Source organism: Simochromis diagramma, unplaced genomic scaffold, assembly GCF_900408965.1.
Source record: "Simochromis diagramma unplaced genomic scaffold, fSimDia1.1 OVJJ01000516.1, whole genome shotgun sequence".
In the NCBI taxonomy this organism is placed as follows: Eukaryota; Metazoa; Chordata; class Actinopteri; order Cichliformes; family Cichlidae; genus Simochromis; species Simochromis diagramma.
Genome location: NW_024386938.1, coordinates 2,156,860 through 2,172,583, shown reverse-complemented (window position 1 = coordinate 2,172,583; position 15,724 = coordinate 2,156,860). Strand labels below are relative to the sequence as shown.

The 15,724-nt window shown below is 41.4% G+C and overlaps 1 protein-coding gene across 8 annotated transcripts in view; it reads left to right on the top strand.

The window, feature by feature from the left end:
- LOC120736871 (thyroid hormone receptor alpha) overlaps window positions 1-15,724 on the top strand; it is a 120,813-nt gene that overhangs the window by 79,259 nt on the left and 25,830 nt on the right. The window contains exon 1 of one of the 8 annotated variants that reach the window (XM_040037230.1): window positions 10,428-13,067. The exons of 6 other annotated variants lie outside the window; for them this stretch is intronic. In XM_040037230.1, the coding sequence (XP_039893164.1) occupies window positions 13,036-13,067 (32 nt within the window). In that variant the 5' untranslated portion in view covers window positions 10,428-13,035. Of the gene's footprint in view, window positions 1-10,427; window positions 13,068-15,724 lie in introns of those variants that run through there. One more of the 8 variants, XM_040037229.1, reaches the window with a different exon arrangement.

Sequence of the window (15,724 nt, the reverse complement as noted above, 5' to 3'; positions counted from 1 at the left end):
TCTTGCACAGAGCACAGCAGAGAGCCGTCCATTAAGCAGAAGGAAAAAGGCCTCAAAACAGAGCTGCTGTGAGTCTCTGTTTATCCCAGTCACATGAGCAGAAATGTTGCTGGGACAAATCAGAGTTATTAAAGAGTAGGGGTTTATAAATTCTAAGAAATGCATTTATCGTTGAGGTGAACAGATGTCATATGCACGGTTAAGCAGGTTACCTCCTCTAACAGGAAAAAATATCAGCCGGATATCAAACAGAGCTGCCAGCTCTTTACACCATGGACTCACCCAGACCACCACCAAAGACGACACAGGTGTGATTTTGTATATAAATAAAGACAACTCTGTCATAAACAGCATAAAGATGGTCAGAAATTAACACACAGGTCTCCAAAAAACCAAAACAAACCTGCTTATTGCCATGCAGAGTTCCTCGCCACTCTGAGCCAGAAAAAACCCCCCGATTAACTTTCAAAAGTTGCACGTGCCATGTACCTACCCAGCTGTATGAATAATGTATGCATGTTGGCGTGTGTGTGTGTTTACATGCATGCCTCGTACGAGCGCACGTGTGTGCGTCTGTGTGGGGATAAGCGGAGTGAAGAGAGCTGGATTAGGAGCAGTGAGGGCAGATGGAGCCGCAGAAAGCAGAGGACAGTTTGGGACGCCTCAGTATGCGACATCAACAGGGGATTGTCGCTTTGTGTTGTTTTTGCGCATGCGCACGTGTGATTCTCAGAGTATCATTGGGCACGCACGTGTTCCTGTGAGTGCTGCCTCATGCCCTGACCCCTCCCCTCTGTGCTGTCTGAGTCACGGCGTGTTCTTGATACAAGTGCACACACACACACACACACACACACACGCACACGGCTTCGCATAGCCTGGAGTTGGGGAGCTGAAATAGAATTTGGTGTGTGTATGTGTACCAATTTGTTTGTGTGTATGTCTCAAAATTAACCGCAGTGCAAAGCCTTTGAATGTTTCAGGAGGCAGTTAGCTTTTATCAGAGCAATTCAATTAATGTCTGCAAAGCAGAATTGCAACTGAGTGATTGGATGTGTGTTTGAAGAAGTTTGCATGCAGAAGTTTGTGTGATTACAAGAATTTCTGTGCTTTTCTTTTTACTTCTGTGCTTAGAATAACCTCGTATGTTTGTAATGCAGAACTGAGATCAGTGCTTTCATATCGCTCTCAGCTAGTTGGATGGGGGGGTGGATTGGCATTTCATAGATACTGACTCCAATATCAAAAGTAAATTCTTTTAAACTCCTTATCGAGCCCACTTCAGTTCAGCTTTCATCATTTATGAGTAAAAGTTGAAAATAAGAATAGAAGGCAGTGATTTAAGATGTCTGGGACGCTGAGATATCGTAACACATGCAATATCCGTGCATATTGGAACAGGAATTGCAGTGAAGACAGGTCCCAAATTTTTTGACCCTTTGCAGTCATTTCCCTGAAGTTTTTCACTTTAATTTATTGGTGCCTATAAGTCAAAGTGGCAGTGGAGCCTTTGAATAGCTGAGACGTGGAAGTCTTTGGAATGCAGAGATAATAAAATAGTTTTGTTTGGTCTTTTTTTCCACACACAACTCATCAGAAAACAATGTGGGAATTGAGAATTTGTAAGCAGAAAAATCTCATGGCAATGATGGCGGAAAAATCAGCTCCAGTGTATGAAATGAGTTGATTGACACTGACTGGAGATGACTCACCACTCATTCAGTGTTACACTTCCCCCACTTGAAATGCCTTTGAAACGTCAGCACAAAGGATGAATGACTGCATTAAAACCATGCTTCGTTTAGAGGTGTTTAAAGGCTCAACCTTTGCCAGGTTTGCCACCTCCAAAGTCTCTGAGATTCAAAGACGTCACAGTTATATTTCAGAGTGGTACCTGCATCTGTTTTAAACAGTCTTTGGTGTATTAGACCCAGAGCAGAACAAATTAAAACAGAGTGCATTAAATATTTTACCTGTACTGATACATCCCAAGAGTCTCATTGAGTCACTGGCAAAACATTTTTGTCCACCTGTGGTTCCCATTGCGTGATCCACCATGATGTTCCTGTTTGTGTAAAATGTAAAAAGGTGGATTTCTACATATGATATTTAATTGGTGTCAGTATTTTTGCTGTAGTTTATCATGGCTGAATGCAGGCACATCGTCACAACACACTGTTATGAAGAGAATCATTTCTGCTGAGAGGAGCTCATATCCTTCAGATCACAAAGCTGATTTTTCAGCTCCAAAGACATAGCACAGTTCTCTGGGTGCTATTGCTAGGAAAGAGCACTGATGGTGGCACTTGCTCTGTGCTCTTGCGATTGCTATAGGCAGTCAGACTTAAAGAACATTTCTGTGCAGCTTGTTTTGGACATGAAAGACTGCACTAGATTTAGCTTTTCTACTCTTTTATGTGTGTATCTTTTTAGTCAGTGGAATCTCTGGTTTCTGAACACATTTCTCCTTTAAAAAATGCTCTTTTCCTGTTTTATTCATTGATGAGTATTTTTTTATCCTGACGTTTATATCAAACTGCATGGCTCTTTACAGCTTCCTTCATATTTTAGTAAAAGACTGAGCTTTTTGTAATTTTGTAGTGCATGTGCGCGCAGTTGTTTAAAATAGTTGTTCTTACACTAAAATAAATGAGTTTAAAACAAGCAACAGAATCAACCATTGAATTCTGGGATAGATTGGGCCACGAAGGATACACCCGACCCATCCTTCAAATCTGGGGAGAAGGAGGATGCATTTGGAGGAGTCTTCAAACGTGGACAGCCTTCGTCGCGTCGCTGTCATGTAATCGGCCTATCAATGTGGCCTCCGAAGAATGCTGCCCCTGAATTTGGACACAGCTACGATACCGAAGATTGCTGCTTCTTCTTCTTCAGGGTTTAACGGCAACTGGCATCCTTGTAGATGCATTTCTGCCATCTTCTGTTTCAGTCCGTTATTACACTCTTAAATCCTACTACCTATTCCTGCGTCTTTCTGGATCTTACAAAGCTTCAAACAACTCGTCAACTATTAAATTAGTCGTCAGCAATTTTGATAGTCGGCGTAATCGTGACTAGTCATAGCAGCCCTACCTGTAATTTAATTTTAGCACGAAAGTTATCTATCATATGACATCCTGTGTCAAAATCAAGTATTAAAAGCTACTGTGCAGTTTGGTTTTTAGGTACCCACTTGTGCTGTTTGTCATCTCTTTTGGCCTCACATGCCTGCAGCGTCACTGTGAAGAACAGAAGACAGATCAACAGCCTGTAGGGCAAACATAAAGAGAGATGTCGCAGCAGTGACACCCATATGACCTCCCTCTTAACATCAGTAAGACTTAGCAGGTGGTGCCGGATTACGAGCATTCCTATATTGACAGAGGCAGAAAGAGAAAATTAGCGCTTTGAAGTTCCAGGGTGTTAACAATACTTAGAACATGTTATAAGATCTGCACTCAGGAACTGAAGACACAGCTGTGAATTTGTTATCTGAGTCAGCTCAGCAAGCTTTACTCAGGCCTTGAGCATTTCAGTCCACTCTACAACTGGAGAACATTCACTCGCTGTCTTCTACAACAGAGTCGCTTCTCTTAACCTCCACGCTTCAGCATTTGTCTTTAGGGAACGTTCCACCAGAGCCGCAGAAGACAGTATTCAACTGTTGCCACAGGATTATTGGTCCACATCTTGAGTAGAGTGAAATTCACATGTTTAAAAAAACAACAGAAAAAACAGTAGCATGCTGTTCTTTAAACATTGACCTTGAACTCTCAAGTCTTCACCATTTATATCAAATATACAGATTAAAGGAGAAACCACCATGAAAAGGTCTCAGTGACGGATTGGGCCACAGCTTTGGTATTGATTCTTCAGATCTCTGGGATACAGTTCCCCCAGGAGAGCTTAAATGTTCCATAAGCTATTTCCTCATGGATTGTTTTGAAGGTGATTGAGATTGACCAGTGCAATCTATTCAGATCAATCTACCTTCTCATCACCTACCTTCCTGTCTACTGTAGATTTAAATTGATAGATTCTGTAAAAATTTCCATAAACAACAACACAATATCTGACCGTTCCACTGCTATTTATTGAAAAATCATGACTGTAAACACTTGGACATTGAAGTTCTGATAGTTGGTCCTATTTCTTTCAGAAACACATGCACACTGGTGTTTCATTGTTGAGGTTCTTGAGGTTATTCTAAAAGGGGATGGATTTGTCTACACCAAATCTGTCTATTATTACTCTGGCAAACAACCGTCTTTGTCTCTTCTATTTAGAGCACATTATTCCAGATGGCCTTGCCTTTGTTTTTCACATTCATCTGCTTTCGTTTTCCTTTTGGACAGCAAAGGATTTATCCCAGCGTGCTTCCAGTGTTTTAGTTTTGCTGCCTCTTTTTTATTGTTGAAATGCTTTGATACCAACAGTTTTGAAGAGTTCCCCTGAGTTACTTGGATGGAATTTTGGATTTGGCATTCTCAGTAAAAATGTTTGGTATAAGAATAGTTTTATGGCAGGCATATCTAGCGACAGCTTTGGCACTGTAATCTGCCAGTAGTAGCAGCTCCACCCAACCCAAGCCGTAGGTGTAGCCTTCTCTGTCAGTAAACTCTACATGTATAAAGTCTAATTTACATTATGGAGCCCTACTCTTAACTCACGTAAATGTAATACTGTCTGTGAAGCTGGGTTTAAAAAATAAATGTTTAAACTTTAAGTTTTAAGAACATGTTTAACGCCTTCTTGTGCCAGTACAGAACATTACGTCACCGGTTGGTTGGCTGGTTGCGACTAATAGACTTACATTAGTTTACGTTAGCTAACTAGTGACAGAACTGATAACACTGTGAAAAGTAATTGACCCAAGTATGTGAAACGAATTATGAGTCCAGTCCAGTTTGTTGTTCAGATGAACACCAAGGTACCTGTAGCTGTCCACAGCCTCGATGTCCATACCTTGGATGTTCAGTGGTAGCAGTGGAGGATGTTTGTGCCTGCGTAAGTCTACCACCAGCTCCTTGGTTTTACTAGTGTTGATCTGGAGGTAGTTCAGCTGGCACCACTCCACAAAGTCTTGGGTCAGTCCTCTGTACTCCTTGTCGTGTCCATCAGTGATGAAGCCGACTATTGCAGAGTCGTCAGAGAACTTATGCAGGAAGCACTGGGTGGAGTTGTGGGAGAAGTCTGCAGTGTAGATGGTGAAGAGGAACGCAGCTAGAACCGTTCCCTGTGGGGCCCCCGTACTGCAGACGACCCTGTCCCACACACAGCCCTGAGTTCTCACATACTGTGGTCGGTCGGTGAGGTAGTCTAAAATCCAGGTAGTGAGGTGATGGTCCACTCCTGAGTTCTCCAGCTTGTCTTTCAGGCCCATGGGAAGAATGGTGTTGAAGGCACTGGAGAAATCAAAGAACATGATTCTCACAGTGCTCCCAGCGGTCTCCAGGTGAGTGAGGGAACGATGTAGGAGGTGAATGACGGCATCATCCGCTCCAATGCCAGGCTGGTAGGCAAACGGAAGTGGGTCCAACAATGAGCTCACCAGGTGCCGAAGCTGAGCCAGGACCAGCCGCTCCAGGGTCTTCATCAGGTGGGATGTCAGAGCCACCGGCCTGTAGCTGTTGAGGTTCTTGGGGCGTGAAGTCTTTGGCACTGGTACAACATAGGAGGTTTTCCAGAGCTGTGGGACTCTCCCCAGCCTCAGGCTCAGGTTGAAGAGGTGCTCCATCACCCCACACAGTTGGTCTTCGCAGGACCTGACGACCCTTGAGCTGATCCCATCATGATCATGGCTAAGCTGGAAACCTGGACCCTCCGTGACTACATGAAGTACCTTCTGAAGGTCTACTAGAAGGTGTGAATGGAGCATTGTGGGCAATCCCTACTTGCTACCATCACGAAACCAACCAGCTGATCTACACCACAGCAGCAGTGATCACTGAGATGAGGCTACAAGATGAGCAGCAACAAGGAGAGTAGACTTTATATCTCAAGATTCAGTTATGCTTCCTTATTTTATACAAGTAAATACAGGGAGTGCAGAATTATTAGGCAAATGAGTATTTTGTCCACATCATCCTCTTCATGCATGTTGTCTTACTCCAAGCTGTATAGGCTCGAAAGCCTACTACCAATTAAGCATATTAGGTGATGTGCATCTCTGTAATGAGAAGGGGTGTGGTCTAATGACATCAACACCCTATATCAGGTGTGCATAATTATTAGGCAACGTCCTTTCCTTTGGCAAAATGGGACAAAAGAAGCACTTGACAAGCTCAGAAAAGTCAAAAACAGTGAGATATCTTGCAGAGGGATGCAGCAGTCTCAAAATTGCAAAGCTTCTGAAGCGTGATCATCGAACAATCAAGCGTTTCATTCAAAATAGTCAACAGGGTCGCAAGAAGTGTGTGGAAAAACCAAGGTGCAAAATAACTGCCCATGAACTGAGAAAAGTCAAGCGTGCAGCTGCCAAGATGCCACTTGCCACCAGTTTGGCCATATTTCAGAGCTGCAACATCACTGGAGTGCCCAAAAGCACAAGGTGTGCAATACTTTGAGACATGGCCAAGGTAAGAAAGGCTGAAAGACGACCACCACTGAACAAGACACACAAGCTGAAACGTCAAGACTGGGCCAAGAAATAACTCAAGACTGATTTTTCTAAGGTTTTATGGACTGATGAAATGAGAGTGAGTATTGATGGGCCAGATGGATGGGCCCGTGGCTGGATTGGTAAAGGGCAGAGAGCTCCAGTCCGACTCAGACGCCAGCAAGGTGGAGGTGGAGTACTGGTTTGGGCTGGCATCATCAAAGATGAGCTTGTGGGGCCTTTTCGGGTTGAGGATGGAGTCAAGCTCAACTCCCAGTCCTACTGCCAGTTTCTGGAAGACACCTTCTTCAAGCAGTGGTACAGGAAGAAGTCTGCATCCTTCAAGAAAAACATGATTTTCATGCAGGACAATGCTCCATCACACGCGTCCAAGTACTCCACAGCGTGGCTGGCAAGAAAGGGTATAAAAGAAGAAAAACTAATGACATGGCCTCCTTGTTCACCTGATCTGAACCCCATTGAGAACCTGTGGTCCATCATCAAATGTGAGATTTACAAGGAGGGAAAACAGTACACCTCTCTGAACAGTGTCTGGGAGGCTGTGGTTGCTGCTGCACGCAATGTTGATGGTGAACAGATCAAAACACTGACAGAATCCATGGATGGCAGGCTTTTGAGTGTCCTTGCAAAGAAAGGTGGCTATATTGGTCGCTGATTTGTTTTTGTTTTGTTTTTGAATGTCAGAAATGTATATTTGTGAATGTGGAGATGTTATATTGGTTTCACTGGTAAAAATAAATAATTGAAATGGGTATATATTTGTTTTTTGTTAAGTTGCCTAATAACTATGCACAGTAATAGTCACCTGCACACACAGATATCCCCCTAAAATAGCTCAAACTAAAAACAAACTAAAAACTACTTCCAAAAACATTCAGCTTTGATATTAATGAGTTTTTTGGGTTCATTGAGAACATGGTTGTTGTTCAATAATAACATTATTCCTCAAAAATACAACTTGCCTAATAATTCTGCACTCCCTGTATGTAGTTCTTAGTGTGGCAGTTATCAGTCCTCTAGGAAATAATTAGGAAGGACACCAGCACTGCAACATGAGTACCCAGCACTGATAGTGACATAACACTGCCTCTATCTGTGTGTGTTTTTTGTGTAACCACCAGAGGAAAGCAACTGTATGACCCTTCCACAGTCACAGAGGTCAGACCTCTGCATCATTTTTTAATGCTGCAGAGACAATGACACTTACGGAACCATGAAGGCTTTTTAAAAAGTTATCAGTGTGGGCAGATGCATACTGTAGCAACACATTCCTGCGAAGGCAGGTTACCTAGTGTGTCTAACAGCAGATTCAGACATAAAACTGAACAACTGCTCTGTCAACAGTAAACTAAATGTACAAGTATCACCACAGTTTTCTATAAAAACTTTTTCAATGCTGTTTCCAGCTCTTCAAGTCAGTGACGCAGCTGACAGATAGCTGACGCTGTGGAATTTACCTTGAGGTGTTGCTAAAACTGTCAGTGGTTTGTTGGAGCCTAAAAAAGGGGTGACATTGTCAGTAAAAAGAAAGACGTTAGCAGAGGTGGGGAACTAAAGGAGAGGAATGACAGACAAAAAGACACGATGCAAGATAGACAGACATAAATGGAAATATTCTATTCAATAAAAGTTACATTTTATGCATCATTTGAATGCAGAATCATTGAAGAACTGTTTTTAAGAGAGAAAGAAAGATAAACAGTAAAGTGGGGAGCAAATATAACGCTACCTGAACTGAAGTGACTTTTGCAATTCTTAATGGACATTTCTTCCTCACCTTGTAAAGAAACGCATGGGAGTTTTTGCTGTTGTGTACATCAAGGACTTCTCTGTGTAGTACAGTGTACCCTCTGTGCCAGCACTGATGTCCTCGTATCCACTCTTGCCACTCTAGTTAAGCTAATAATAAATGTTTAATAGATTAGTATTTTTTCCTCTCAAGCAAATCCATTTGATGCATAAATTGCATTAACTACTTAATTTCATTGGTAGTTTTGTGGGTCTGCAGCATTCCCTCCTTTCTTTTGGTGGTTATTTTATTAAAAAGAGCATGTATTATGTGTACCGCCTTGTTGTTTTTGGATGCTGTGTTATTGTTCAGAGTAACACAAAGTGCAGATTGTCTGGCGGGAATGGGTTAGTGATGATTGGATCTTCTTAAACTGAAAAAGATGAATTAATTGCATTATTAGATTTTGCAAACTGAATAAGCAAATATTCTGTTTGCTCACCAGGAGGAAGAAGGTGATGTCCTTTCATTTCAGTGTGCCACATCAGGACTAAATTTATGTTGCCGTTGTTTCTCCCTCTTTTTAACAAGTCTTAAGCTTCGTGACACAGTTTGTTTTTTCACCTCATCAGCTGTCCTAAGGGCTAACATTTTTGGATATAACCCGTGTTGATTGGTTTATTTATTTTATCAGGATTTAGTTTTAACTCTCTTCCTAGCAAATGTCATAATTCTAAGACTTTTCTAAGAATTTCATCATGAGGAGTTAATCTTAGTACAAGGACGCTTTGTGAATACAAGCCGTGGTTGTATTAGTCTGTTTAACAGTCCATCAGTCTATTTACAGCCACAGTCATTCAATGAAAAAACAAGATTTGGAGACTGCGGCATGACTGAGATTACTGCCAGCATTTACAAGGAACCTGACATTTTGTTGCCTGTTTTTTTTTTTTTTTTTTTTTTTTTTTTTTTTTTTTTAAAAAGGACCATACTGTAGTTACAGACCAGCAAGATGCATCTGTAGGCTGCATGTGTGCAAGGCAAAAACACACATATGCTTGTTAAGCAACATACAAATAAAATACTAGAATTTCATTCATGCAAGTGAGAGAACATTTCCTCACGTTCTTTCTCAAATTTGCTCCAGAAACCAGCAACATGACAGACGTGATGGAAACGTGTAGTTCAGAGGAACTTCTTGTACCTAACGTACAGTATTCGAAAAGCTGGAAATTAGCTATCCGATTGTTCAGTCTGACATCACTAGCCGTGTCTGGGCCTAAACTCCGCTGCAGGTCCATATATCAAACGATCACTATGGCATTACTGAGAGTTGAAAAACTGTCTAAAGTCTTTCATCTTTAATAAAATGATCAGCCTTCTGCTCTACCAGGTGTAACAATTGAGTTTAACATCCAGGCATCCATGAAAACGGAATTTATGACATTTAACGGAGTTAGAAGTTAGCAGGAAGTTAGCTCGCTAGCTTCTATCTAAATACAATATAGCATGTCCTGACTGCGGGGTTTTGGAAACAAATTAAAACGTACAGCTCTGTTATCACTTCCAGCATAAATGAAGACAGAAAACTAAACAGCAGTGACGTTTGTAGGGTTACTGACGTTGGGCTAGCTGGTATATAATGATGTGCTACGTGACCGCTAGCGACACAGCTATGTTAGCATAATATAAACAAGCTAACTTTTTTTCCACTTGATAAAAGTTAACGTGAGTGTTCTTGGTGGTCAGGAACAAATGTAATCGCATGGCAGGATGCTGTAAAAGGACCAAACTTCAGCCAGGAGAACAACTGAGATAATCCATCCACAATACGAGGTTAGTCATTCATATACTGCTGCATGGGCTGGGCTGTAGTTACATCCTAAAGTTTTAAAAACTGAGCTTAAATAAATGATTAGTGGTAATAAAAGCCGAGGGAGGTCAACAGTGATCACTGACTGTTTTAGGAGCTTTTTGAGATCAAATAGAAGAAAATACAAAACATTAAACATGTTAACAACACAAAAGCCATATTAAACGCAGACTACTTTAGACCTGGAAGTAGGATTCATCGCGTCATCACTGAACAACCGGATAGCACTAACTAAACTAGGGTGTGCACCTGCTGTTTAGCAGTGTAAAAATCAACATTATAAAAACTCTATTAGCCAGTGGATGGTATGCAGTTTTTGTCTCCATTGGCTTCATGTTTCAGGCCACAGGTTTCTGCTTGTCTCATACCCAGAAATCACCATTTACTTTATAGTAAATCAAGAAAACACAATTAGTTCCACTTGGAGTTGGACATCTCCCTCTTAATTTTAGTGATGTGGTTGTATAGATCTACAAGTCAGTCGACCGTTTTTACCCTGATCTCCAACTATTGGGTGAATTTCCATGAAAATTTGGCATTTACATTCTCCGGAATATTAAGTCTTATCACTTTGAGGTTGACATTTCCCTGACATTTCCCTTTGGTGAAACCAGCAAGCCTGAAATGTCTTGAAAAATAATAGCTTAAAGCAGACCATAATAAATTTGATTGAAGACACACATGATCCCCTCAGGATAAATGTTATCACTCTGGTAGTCCCCGACTTCTTTATCATTACTTCAGCATTCTCGTTTGCCAAACACTGATTTGTTTTGTTTAATGGTAATTACCTAGTTTTGCCACACTAAAATGTCAAAGCAAGCTGTTGTGCACATTCTCAAAATGTTGACATCAGTTCCTATAAAAACTTCATGCTTAGTTGCTTTTTTTTTTTTTTAAGTTTAACTGCTGCTGTCAACAAAAGGCACCAGAGCTGATCAGTCGTAGATGTGTCTAATATGTTTAGCCTTTACTGCGGACGACATGCTAGGAGTGCACATTTTGCACTCTCATATAAAAACAGGGCCTGTGATTTATTTCCACAATAGCAAACACAAATGGAAACATGTGTAAGCCAAAAGAAAAGTCATCTTTATCATTATTTTTATTTAAATTAGCGGGAACTCTCCTAGGCAGCTTTCTTTAAGTACTCTTCAGGAAAAGTTCGACAGGTTTCTAGAAAGGCATCCAAAGCTCTTCTCTGGATGTTCGTGGTCCTTTCTCCACACTGCTTGAATAATGTTGTGCTCCAGGCTCTATGGGGGGCAAAAAAACACACGCACTGGAGCACTATCCAGGTGTGCTTTTACTGCATTGAAAGTGTGTTTGGGATCATTGTTGTGGTGAAAAATGAAGCTGTTGCCAATCAGATGGGCTCCAGATGGTACTGCATGGTGGTTCGGAATCTGATGGTACGTTTTTATGTTCATAATTCAAAGAAGAAGAAGAAAAAAACGGAACAACAAATAAAGTCATGTCATTATTATGTAAGCAGTTTGCGTTTCTGAGAATGACAGAGTCGTGGATATTGGTTAAAGTGGGACGTACAGTAACCTGTGGAGTCAGAAGGTCCTGTATGAAAGTGCAAGATATTAAATGACAATATTTTATTTTGAACATAAACAGAATATTCATTTAAATAAAAGTTTGACAAATAAATTTGCATGCCGTCAGTTATAGTTCTGCATCTCTAAAGTCAAAGCAATCCATCAGTTGGAAAGGCAAAGTCAGTTTATAAGTCATTCCCTTTCATGGTTGGCCTTTAATGTTAAAGCTGCTGGAAGTGAAACTGGGAAAACAGCAAGAAGAAATAATGAGCAAATGAAAGCGTTACTTCTGTATCTATGGTTTATTGTGGAGCTTGTTGTTTGGCTCTTCTGCCTCAGATGAACCCTGCTTGGGATCATTCAGCTACACCCTCCCAGGTAAATTTGAACCAGCTACAACTTATGATTTCACAAGGAGCAAAAAGAGATCACAGACAAGGCTAATTCAATTGATGAGATATCTAGCATCTCTGTGTCCTCATAAGACTTCGCTTGGCTCTACTAGGGAGACTGCATCAGACTGCTGTTATGTAATCAAGTTAGCATTAAAGCTTAAGTGAGTTTGGATCCAGAGAGGCAACAGTTATTTTTTTTTTCCCTCTTGGGGAACAAAATAAAAAGGGCAAAGTAGAAGGATGCTAGCAAAGAGGTCATGCACCAGAAAAGTGACAGGAGTCAAATGTAAAAATATCAGCAGGAACGACAGGTGACAGAGCCGGAGAGGGAGAAGAGGGAAAGTCGCGCTGAAGAAACGCGTAACGTGAGTAATAAAGCAAGGACAGGAAGAGACAGAGAGAGGTTGTACAAGGTAAACCTGGGCATGACGAGTTGTGTTGTGATGACAGAGAGCATGACACTTAGGGGGGAGGAACTACACCATGCCGTGCAGACATGGAGGGAGGGAGGGGAGGCTGGACGAGAGCAACTAGAAAGAAGGGAGAGCAAGAGGGAGGCAGGCTGGCGGAGGGAAATAAACAGAGTGGCCGTTCCTCCCAGCAGCCAGTCTGAGGCACAGAGCTACTAGTGAAGTCTGTTTCAGTTGATTGCAGCAACTCAAGCTCAGTTCTTTTGCATTTGTCTGGGATCAACTCGTTGCTGAGTTCAGTGGGAGGCTTATAGTCGGGGATTTGAGGTCTGCAAACACAGCTTGTGTTCATGTGAACCAGGCTGAGTGGGACACGTGCAGTAACTTCCTGGGAGGCTGGATCAGCAGACGGTGCTGCTGGGCTGCATCATCTCCTGCTGATATTCCTTCAAAAGGAGCAACATGCATATCTTACAGCCGTACTGCATCAACAGGTTGGTGTGATTGCAGGAATGCATTTCTCTGCGATTGCGTGTATGTCTGTTGGAAGTGGGTGTGTGCTCTGCTGGCATCTGTGCCCCCTGTCACATGCTCATAACAGATTAAGTATGAGATGTCTGTGTGTGTTGAGTCCTGTTTATGGTCTTCGCTATCTGTAAACCAGTTTATTAGTCACAAATTCATAACAGTAGTCCAGAAATTTGATTTCCAAGGGATGATTGCATTAATTTACTTTCATCTGATGAAATGTCTGAAATCTGAATGGATGTTAGTGATTCTGTAAGCCTTGCTAGCTTAACAATAAATCTGTTGTGAGTGCATGTACCACATCCAGATCATTCAACTGATGCCCCCAGGACAGAGCTCTAGACCAGCTCCTGTGTCTGTCTTTGCAACCACATAATTGTTTCCATTATCACAAAATGTATGTTATATTTTAACAGAAATGCACTTTGGATAGTTTCTATTTATTTCTTTGTCAAAGGGAATCTCATTAAGGCAAAGGTTCTATTTAAAGCTGCCGTAGCATGGATGCCAAGTAGCTTGTTACAAGAGTAGTAACATTAACAAATCAGCCTAAGACTGCTTGTTCAACTAACTCACAAAGTTATCAATTAATTAATTAATTAGGTAGTTATAGTGTTTAAAATCTAACGAAGATGGTAATGGTTTAAACAAGCTCATTAGGGGTGTCACAAGAACCGATCATTACAATACATTTTGAGACCAAAAGCCAGGGCAGGAAATCCTCAGAACTCCAGGGGACATCTATAAGAAAGTTGTGTACACCCACACACAGTGAAAACTACTGTCATTGGAAGATGGGCTAGTCCAACTGTCGCAGTATCTCTGTCCCAACTCATTGATAAGAATGGCAGTCAAAGTTGGGTATGGTGATATTTGATTTGCAAAAGACAATATGCGAAAATGCTGCCCTGCTTTTCAGAGCAATTAAGGCTCATTTTCAATTTAGTGATGCACCTGCAAGAGATCCATTGTAAGGACTCAAGCTGACTGAGTTTCAGCTCAACATGTAAAATGATCTGTGCATTTCTTTTTATCCTAAAATTATCCAAAAATGCGTGTTACCGGTTTGTCTGTCAACAAAATAAATGTTCCCATTTCAAAGTAACATCCTGCTACCATCCTGTCAGGCATTTAAACAAACTCATTAAGGGGTTTATGTTTAAGGACACATTGGTTTGGTATGAAAGTAGATATTAAGAATGATTTTGGTACGCAAATCAAATGCAGAGATTTGTGCTCTGATAATTGTCATATATGACTGATTGTTTGCTCTAGCAGTCGCCTTTTGCATAGATTTGCAGCTTACTGAGATTCACAACATATCAGGCTTTTCTCATTGATAAATGGCAGACACCACAACAACTTGCTAAAAAATATATGTATAAATACAAAACTGTTAATTGTTCACCCTTCTTCTCTATAACCACCATGGAGACCACTGAGGGCTGGACGTCTTCAGCCTGTTCTGTTCTGCTGCCCCCATAGCAGTCAGGAATAAATGGTTGCAGCTTTATGATTGCAGTTTTCAAAAGACGTAAACTTCCTCTCCCCTGTGGATTGTCATTTTTTTAAGTTGGATTTGGATTTCAAGTAGCGCTAAATCATTCTCTGGAAATTTTTCCAAACCTCACCAACTTGCACATTTGAGTTATTCCTTCACATTGTAGAAAATGTATACAAGAGCTGTCAACACTGACATAAACTCCAGTTCAGTTTACATTGATCAGCTACCAGAGCAGACAGTTTCCCACCATGTTACTGCCTCACCATGTGCACTGCATTAAAGATAATATGTTTCATGGACCGTGAAGAGCAGCAAGAACTGAAAAAGAGACGTCAGAGGATTTTTTTTCTTTTCTTTTTTTTAGGTTGGAAGAGCAAAGTGGATTTGACAGCCAGTGAGCAGGGGGAAGGAGGGGAAGGAGGGACGACAGTGGTGTTACCTAATAGTGTTGATGGAAGTTGAGGGAGGAGAAGAGGAAAGGGGTGGGGCGGAGGGAAAGACAGAAATCACTGGGAGGATCGAGGGAATATAGCAGTAGCTGTGAGTCGACAAAGTGGCAGTGGTTTGGAGAGAGAGACGGAGCTTTTAAAGAGACAGAGAAAATGGGAATGCGAGGGGTGTGGAGCAAACAGCCAAACATGTGGATAGATGGGGGGGAAGGGAGGGGGGGATGGAGAGAGTGTGGTAATCCAAATCTGCTGCAAATAACAGAATTTGTCATGTGAGCGTGATAAAGGAGAAGGATACAAAATTATAGAAAGAGACAGAAGGTGGGGATGAATGGTGCATGTGCAGTCTTGAAGTGTAGAGGATAGAGTGGAGTAGCCTTCATTTCCATGCATGGGAAGCATTGGTATGATTCAGTTTTGAATCCGTGACCAGAGTTTGTCAGTAATCCCCCAAAAGTGTTGGAAGTTAAACTTTGTTGCCTATCAGTTCATTTGTCCATCTATCCATCCAGCCATTCATAGTATGCTAACATGTGCAGAATGCTTACAGTACAAACTGACATTAGAGCCCGCCATAAATGACACGACAACACTCGATAATTTGTAAACTATCCTGTTCTTATTCTATCGTTTTATTTGTTTGTTTTTAAACCGGTCATTACCGTGTATG